General features: G+C 56.3%; 2 protein-coding genes across 5 annotated transcripts; both read left to right on the top strand.

The window, feature by feature from the left end:
- The first annotated feature begins 3 nt into the window (after positions 1 to 3).
- On the top strand, positions 4 to 4,582 carry TOR2A (torsin family 2 member A). Of its 2 annotated transcripts, XM_032130489.1 has the most exons (6): positions 7 to 198; positions 469 to 734; positions 1,824 to 1,999; positions 2,334 to 2,461; positions 3,022 to 3,476; positions 4,011 to 4,582. In XM_032130489.1, exons 1-5 carry the CDS (start codon positions 51 to 53, stop codon positions 3,264 to 3,266), a joined length of 963 nt encoding a protein of 320 aa, XP_031986380.1. In that variant the 5' UTR covers positions 7 to 50; the 3' UTR covers positions 3,267 to 3,476; positions 4,011 to 4,582. The 2 variants fall into 2 exon arrangements, with proteins under 2 accessions (XP_031986381.1, XP_031986380.1); XM_032130490.1 differs by lacking the exon at positions 4,011 to 4,582 and having other exon boundaries at positions 4 to 198; positions 2,334 to 2,510; positions 3,022 to 3,148.
- Positions 4,583 to 5,174: 592 nt separating this feature from the next.
- Positions 5,175 to 7,676, top strand: PTRH1 (peptidyl-tRNA hydrolase 1 homolog). 3 transcript variants are annotated; one of them, XM_032130494.1, is made up of 5 exons: positions 5,175 to 5,250; positions 5,725 to 5,944; positions 6,094 to 6,193; positions 6,839 to 6,884; positions 7,283 to 7,676. In XM_032130494.1, exons 2-5 carry the CDS (start codon positions 5,776 to 5,778, stop codon positions 7,496 to 7,498), a joined length of 531 nt encoding a protein of 176 aa, XP_031986385.1. In that variant the 5' UTR covers positions 5,175 to 5,250; positions 5,725 to 5,775; the 3' UTR covers positions 7,499 to 7,676. The 3 variants fall into 3 exon arrangements, with proteins under 3 accessions (XP_031986385.1, XP_031986384.1, XP_031986382.1); XM_032130493.1 differs by lacking the exon at positions 5,175 to 5,250 and adding an exon at positions 5,263 to 5,328; XM_032130491.1 differs by lacking the exon at positions 5,175 to 5,250 and having other exon boundaries at positions 5,472 to 5,944.
- The last annotated feature ends 226 nt before the right edge of the window (positions 7,677 to 7,902 follow it).

Raw genomic sequence — 7,902 nt, 5'->3', positions numbered from 1 at the left:
CGGGGCACGCTGGGAGCTGTAGTGTGGGCGGTGCCGGAGCCGCGGCCGCTATGGCCCCTGCAGCGGCTCCGAGCCAGGTCCGGTTCCTGTTGGTGCTGCTGGCGGCCGCCGCCCGCCCCGCCGCCGCCTGGGACCTGTGGGCGCTGCGCTGCGGCTTCTCGGCGGACTGCGAGTGTGGCTTCGGGCCCGACCTGCGCGGTCAGCGGGAGCGGCCGGCCGGGAAGGGGGTCTGGGTGCAGGGGGACCCCCGGGGCGGGGGGCGCGCAGCCGCCGAGGCCGGGAGGTAGCGGGCGAAGGGATCCCGGGAGCCAGCGCGGCTCCAGGAGAGCCTTCCCGGGGACGTCCCTGGAGCGGGGTCTCCCGGCCGTGCAGCAACCGGGACTGACAGGGCCCAGCGGGGCGGACCCCAGGGACGGGACGAGCGATGACAACCCGCGGTCTCCAAGTCCCGGTTTCACTTCGTTTCAGGTCTGGAGTTTGACTTGGCCACCAACCTGGTGGGGCAGCCCCTGGTGAGGCAGCAGGTGATGAAGGGGGTGAGAGAGTTCCTGGAGAACCCGAATCCAGTGAAACCCCTCGTGATGTCCTTCCATGGCTCGACGGGAACAGGCAAAACCTACGTGAGCTCCATGCTCATCCGCTACCTCTTCCAGCGTGGGCTCCAGAGCCCCTATGTTCACCATTTCTCCCCCATAGTGCATTTCCCCCACGCTGAGCAGATAGAGCAGTACAAGGTAAGGACCACCGCTCAGCAGTGCCACTTGGCTGGGGGTTTTTGGCTATGTCTGTCTTGAACATATGCATTCAAGCTGTTTCCCGAAGTGCAGTAGGAATAAAAGCTCTTTGTTTTACCCTCTCAGACAAACACAGCTGAGTGAGTGGCTCCATACAATGGCTGAAAGATCCACTAGTAACTGGGATATACTCAGTTATCACTTTCATCCTCTCCACAGCAGTCCTTGCCCTGATCATGTTCTCATTCTCAAATATTTACACAGCTCTTTGAATGCACAAACAAAAGTGCTTGGCTTTGATGAAAGGCACTAAAATTTTCCCATTGCTTTCTAAACAGCCTGATGGCTGTAAAAACCTGCATATCACTAGACTTGTAATCCCTTCCTCACAGAGCACACAGCTCCCAAACAGTTCCAGACTCTCCATGGTGCCATTCTGTCTCTTGAAGCTGAGAAAGGAGAGAAAACAAAATGCCAGATTCTCACCAGAGTGGGGATTCAGCACACCTGGACTTATAGTTTCTGGGTGTTTGGAGGAGTTATTTGTTGTGTTGTGTCCTTAGAGGAAATGCTTTTGGAAAAGTAAATCCCCTCCTGGCTGAAGTGCTTCAGTGAGGAGTTATGCATGCCCCCAGGCAATGTGAGTGGTTTTTTTGTGGGCTGGGAAGTACCTTCAGCCATGATAAAGAGCCAGAGCTGTTCTGGGTCAGTGCAGGCACGTGTTTCTGCATCCAGACAGGAGCTGGCAAGAAGCTGGGAACTGTGTAGATACAACAGGGAATGAGAAGAACGTGGGGAACTGTAGGAGTCTGAATCTCCAGCTTTAGTGTGCTGCTTCCTTCTTTAAATCTGTAATAAAAGACCTACAATGGGCTAATAAAGCTGGTACACAGCCACTGTGTGAAACCCAGAATAAAGGGGCCTCCCCAGCACTGGCTGTTTGAGCTCCAAGTGGGTGATGCTCTGCAGAGACACGCTGCTCTCGGCACCTTTGGCTCTGCTTGAGCTCCTGCCTCAGCCTGTACTCTGGGGTGCCTGAGCCTCCCTCGCCATCTCGATGCCTTACAGCTTGGTGGGTGTTTTTCCTAGGAAAGCCTGAAGCGCTGGATCCAAGGGAACTTGACCAACTGTGGACGGTCAGCCTTTCTCTTTGATGAGATGGACAAGATGCACCCAGGCCTGATTGATGTGATCATCCCGTTCCTGGGACCCTCATGGGTTGTGTACGGGACCAACTACCGCAAAGCCATCTTCATCTTCATCAGGTGAGAGAGGCCTCTCCATGGGGCCTTCCGGCTCATGGCTGCTCGTTTGGGCAGAGGTTGCACCTACTTCAGGGCATACACTTGTTTTGCCTTTCCTTCTCCAAGCCTTGATCCTCTACAAATGCCAAGAGATGCTATCTCACTGTGAACAGACAGATCTGGAGAGTGTGAAAAAGCCTCCTCTGCATGTTATTTGGCTGTCTCTACAGGAGTTATTTTGGGCCAGGCAGCTGGGAGCTGCCGGCTTGCACTCTGCAGGCTGGTGGGTGTCAGGTGCCACCTGAGACACCATTTTCCTGGGTACACACTGGATAAGCCTCTCATTTTTGTGCAGCAATGCAGGAGGGGAGCAGATCAACAACGTGACATTGGCTCTATGGCGTGCTCGCAAGGACAGGGAGGAGATCAGCCTGCAGGACCTGGAGCCAGCCATCTCCAAGGCCATGTTTGAAAACCCTCAGAGTGAGTCCATGGAGCTGAGCTCTTCTTGTAGCCCCACAGCCCAGCACAGGTAGCCACACCTGTTCTAGGAAGCCACCCACACCACCTGCCACCTCCCAGGCAGCCAGAAAGGGACAAGGGGGTTTTGAGGGATTGGAACTGCGATCCCCTTGAGGTTTCCTGGCGAAGGGAACCAGCTTCTGAGCCAGCAGACCTGTTGCCATATTTAGCAAAGTTCTTTGGAGACAAGGTGTATTTGCAGCTGGAGGCTGGCAGACAGCACAGCACACTTGCCAGAACGGCACTGAGCTATATTGATCCCTGCCTGGATCTCCTTGCTTTGCCCTTAGCACAGGGAGCAGAGCTTAAATTCTGACTAGACAAGCTAAATCCCCCCCATTCCAGGAGAACAAGTCTGTTTGGGGGAGAGGTGACAAATGATGTGTTCAACCCTCTCCTTGTACAAAACCAGCAGATCTCTCTTCAGCAGAGTATTTTGGCTTCACACAAAGCAGCTCTTTGAATTGCAAGGACTGCAGAGATCTCTGAAGGTAAAACTTTCTCCTCCTTTCCTTGTGCAGGTGGCTTCTGGAAATCTGGGATCATTAATGAACATCTCATTGATTTTGTTGTGCCTTTCCTCCCACTGAAGCACCACCACGTAAAGCAGTGTGTAGTCAGCGAGCTTGTCCAGCAAGGCCTCGAAGTACGCCCGGGTGTTGTCCAGGAAGTGGCTGACAGCATCCCCTACTTCCCAGAAGAAGAGAAATTATTCTCATCAACAGGCTGCAAAACAGTGGCCTCTCGCATCAGTTTTTTCTTCTAGTCGCTGGCAAGGGCCTCTCTCAGATCCATACGGAACTAGAAAGCACCCAGGGCTGGTGGGATGAGCAGTGGGAATGGTGTGTCGCTCTCCACAGCACAAGTGCTCTCCTGGTGAACTCTCTCCAGCCCCAAGGAGGCCACTGCAGAATGCAGCTGCGGGACCAAGTGCAAATGATGTGATTTAAAGCACTTTATTGGTTCTCTTGGCCAGGTAAGGGTGGATCCACCACCTGATGCATCTGTGATGACATGGGGAAGAAGCTCAGAGGGTCTGCAGTGTCAGGGAGGTTCTCACCCTGTCAACAGCACCCACCTGCAGCTCTCCCCCCTTCTGGCAGCTGTTGATACCATTAAGATTCTGAGCCCACAGAAGAATATTTCTTCCTTACAGCATTTTAACAGTTTTAAAAAAAACCTTTTTAAGCGTAGCTATGCCTCAGCTCCTTGGCACAATGTGAGTACTGGTGCTGATTCCTGTGAACACCTCAACATGGCAACAAAGTTTTCTTTTCAAGGAAGTTTTAGAACCACCCACATCCAGCTTCCTTTCACTGTGAATAGGTGCTGGTAGGGACCAGTTTCGACATCAAGTGAGAGGGGTAATGTGGGAGAGGGCAATACCTGATCTGCCATGAGCCAGGCTCCCCTACCACCCCTTCATCCATCTTTCCCCTAAGGGTTAAAGGATTTCCCTGTAGCAAACCAGGAAAACAACAACAAAAGTCTTCTTGCTTTTTTTTACCAGCCATGAAGAATTTCATCCTACCTCCAGGGAAGCCCACAGTGCTGCTAATGGTTTTGAAAATGCCTTTTATTCAGTGATGGTTTCTACAGCAGAGTTGGTGCTATGAGCTGTGGAGCCTCTTGTACATCCTTCTGCTGGTCAGACCTTGCAGGCTTTGGCTGGGCCAGCACCCGTTCAGCTTCTGGGGAGTGTCACAATGGGGGACCTGGGGACAAGTTAGAGAAGATTAGTGCTCCAGACTGCCAAGTATGGGATGTGCAGCCTGGCTTTTGCCCAGATTTTGATATCCTCTGTGCTTTTATGGAATAATAGGTCAGAGGAAGCAGAGTCATTCACTCTCTAGGAACAACCTGCATACGGTACTTCGCAAAGCTTGCAATGCTCTGCTTTTCCCTGTACGGAAATGAGCTGACAGTGCTTGGGGCCATTCCAGCTCCAGGCCCTGAGCTTTAGGGATTTTAGACACCACCCAAAGGCTGCCCAGGAGCTGGCCAAAGACAGAGGCAAAAATTCTGCCTCTTCCAAAAATATTACGCATTTCTAATTTTAAAATAAATCTTTTAAGAAATAAACAGTTGAGGTCTTTACTTGGATTCCCGACTGCAGGTAGTGTGGAAGGACTTGGAAGATAAGCAATTTCACAGTGATGTGTTACTGGGCTGGGTGAACCGTCACAATGCCCTGGAAGAAAGCTCTGCCCTCCTGGCAGGGCCAGGACCCACCCAGGGCTGAAAGATGGCTTGGGGGAGTGTGAGGAGTGATGTGTTCCCCCATGAACGCGTATCCCAAGGGCAGGCACAAACACACAAAAACACACACAGTCCGGGGCATTCACTGCTCCTGCAAGTCCCTCGGGGACCCTCTACAGAGCCTCTCCCGGCTCGAGGGGGTTCGCAAGCCGCGGCCCCCAGTAACGCCCGGGCTCACCAGTAACGCCTCACTGTCTCCACCACGACCACCCCTAGGCCCAGCCGGCCCGCGGGACATTATCAACAGTGGCGACATTATCAACCGTGACAGTGACACCGCGACACCGACATCGCCCCCGGCACCGCCACAGCGACACCGCCCCCGACACTGCCCCCGACACCGCCACAGCGACACCGCCCCCGACACCGCCACAGCGACACCGCCCCGCCTCCCGCAAGAAAGATGGCGGCCTTGCCCGTAACCAAGATGGCGGCAGGGGTCGAGGCGACGCGGAGGGGCGTTGGCGGCGCGCGGGCGTGACGTCACGCGGGCAAGGAAGGAGATGCCGGCGGCCGAGCTGGCGGGGCGCGCGCGAGCGCTCGTGGGGCGGGCGGGGCCGCGCGCCATGGTGAGGGCGGGGGGGGGGGCAGGGGGGGCAGCGAGGCCGTGAGGGGAACGGGGGGCAGTGGGGGCTGTGAGGGGAGCCCAGGGAGCTGGACTGTGAGGGGAGCGGGGGAATCGGGGGAACGGGGCTGTGAGGAGAACAGGGTGGATCAGGACTGTGAGGGGAGTGCCGGGGGAAATCAGGTCAGGGACGAGCACACGGGCGATCAGGGCTGTGAGGGAGGCACCGAGGGAACAGAGACTGAAGGGAATGCTGTGGGGATTGAGGCTGTGACGACTCAGCCAGCTGCGGGGAGGATGGAGGGAGCAGGTCTGAGACATGCTGGGGGGGATCAGGCCCGTGCAGGGCTCAGGGGCCTCATGGTGGCCCATCAGAGCCCTGTTGACACCTGTCACGCAGGTGGCCGGCCTGGGCAACTACGGGCTGTGGGGCACACGGCACAGCGTGGGCATGGAGGTGCTGGACCGGCTGGCCCGGCAGCTGGCGGTGGCCGAGGGCTGGCGAACGGACAAGCGGTGCTGCGCTGATGTGACCCTGGGCACGGCCCACGGCCTAGAGCTGGTGCTGCTCAAGCCACGGAGGTTCATGAACCTCAATGGGCTCAGCGTCGCCAGTGCTGGTGAGCAGTTGGGTCAGCCTCAAAGCTTCTAGTGCCACCAGACCCCTGTGACAGCCCTGCTGTCCCCGTGCCCTCCACAGCTCTGCAGGATCAGGGCCTGGTGAGTCTGTCTCCCTCTCATTTCTTGGGTTGTATTTCTGTTTCCAAAGCTGAGATTTACAACCTTGGCCCAGAAGACATTTACCTGGTTCACGACGACCTGGACAAGGCCCTGGGCAAGGTGGCAATCAAGCTGGGAGGCAGCGCAAGGTATGGGGTAGCCCCAGCTCTCTGATTTCGTGAGCTGGTTTGAGGCTTTAACATGCCCTAACAGGCTCATGAGTTGTTCTTGGCCCCATCCCACCAGCCTTGCAATGTTTTCAGCTCTTGTCCTGGGCTCAATCCATTGCAGAGGCAACAGCTGGCTGTTTGGGCAGCCTCCCAGTTCCTGCCCTGGCAGGGAGGGCAGGGAGCCTCCTGGAAGCAGCTGTGGGCTGGATTCAGGCCATTGACAGCACCACATGGGCTTTTTATAGCACTCTGCCTCCACTGTGCCTGCCCAGCGCCAGCTCCTGGGGCAGGCTGCAGACATTTAACCTAGGAAAGCTTCCACTGCGGGACGGGGCAGGTATGGCACTGGGCCGCAGTGCTCAGTCACACATGCACCAGCTTCGGCAAGAGCTGACATGCACAGAATGTGCTGTCCCAGCCCTGCTTCCCTCAAACCCCCAGCCAACTGCTCTGAGCCCCCAGGGCTGGATGTTCCTGCAGTACCAGGACATGGGGATTGCAGCCCCTGGCTGGGACCACATTCCTGCAGCAGAAGACCCCAGGGCTATACTGGGCGGGGGCGGGGGGGGGGGGGGGGCGGTGTCTCTTACAGACTAACTGTGGATTTTCTCTTTCTCTCCCAAGGGGACACAACGGGGTCCAATCCTGCATCAATGCTTTGCACTCCAACGTGAGTGGGCCTCATTGGAAGGGGATCAATCATGTGCCCCCTTCAATGCATAGTTGTCCCCCCCATTTTTCTAACTTCCATAAGACAAGCCCCAGCTCCCTTCCCCCCCCCCCCTTTTCTCCTTCCCCTTCTTCTCAGAGGGTTTGGCCGCCGTGGAGGACATGGAAACAATTAGCTTGAGGGGCTCTGCCAGGTCTGGCAGGAGCCTGGGACCTCAGCACAGCCCAGAAAAAGCCTCTTCCAAAATCATGTTTCTTGGAGCAAGCACTGAAAACCACCTGGAAAACATGAAGAGCTGCTCCCTTGCTGCCCGGCCCCACTCTCGGCACTGTCACCTTGCCTAGCTCTCTCTGAACACTTTGAGGGGAAGCTCCCCAGCTCTCTTCCTTTCTCTCCAGGAGATGACCCGGCTCAGAATTGGCATTGGGCGGCCAGAGGGTGATGTGACAGTGCCCAACTATGTCCTGTCTCTGTTCAGTGCTGGGGAGCGGGAGAAGCTGGAGCAGATCCTGGCCCAGGCAGTGACCTGCCTGCTGGAGCACATACAGAGCCGAGTGCCTGCAGAGTCAGGGGACAGGGGCTGGCACAAAACCCCTGGGGACCCCTGTGGCTGATGGACAGGGTGCTGCGGGCTCTCTGGAGTGACTGTGGTATGGAGCAGAGCTGGCCCAGCTGGGCAGCCTGGCCTCCTTCCATCCCCACACCAATCCAGGCAGCTCGTGTCTCACTCGCATCCCTGCAGAGGCTCCATACCTCAGTTTGGCACAGAAATTAAATTGACCCTCATCCTGACTCTGCCCTGCTTCTGTCTCTCTTCCATGCGCCGCCTACTGAGCTTGGGTTGTCCTTGGCACTGCAGCTCAAATCCATTTTCCCATCCCTGTTCAACCAGCACAGTCTGGAGGGAGGCTTCTAGTGAGAAGGGGGAAGCAATAGAAGTTATTTCTGTAGAGTCCAAAGGCACTTCAACTTTGTTGAGAAACTGGCAAGCACGAAGAGCCTGGAATCTCATAGCATG

Source organism: Corvus moneduloides, chromosome 21, assembly GCF_009650955.1.
Source record: "Corvus moneduloides isolate bCorMon1 chromosome 21, bCorMon1.pri, whole genome shotgun sequence".
Classification (NCBI taxonomy): Eukaryota; Metazoa; Chordata; class Aves; order Passeriformes; family Corvidae; genus Corvus; species Corvus moneduloides.
This window is presented reverse-complemented; position numbering and strand designations above follow the sequence as displayed.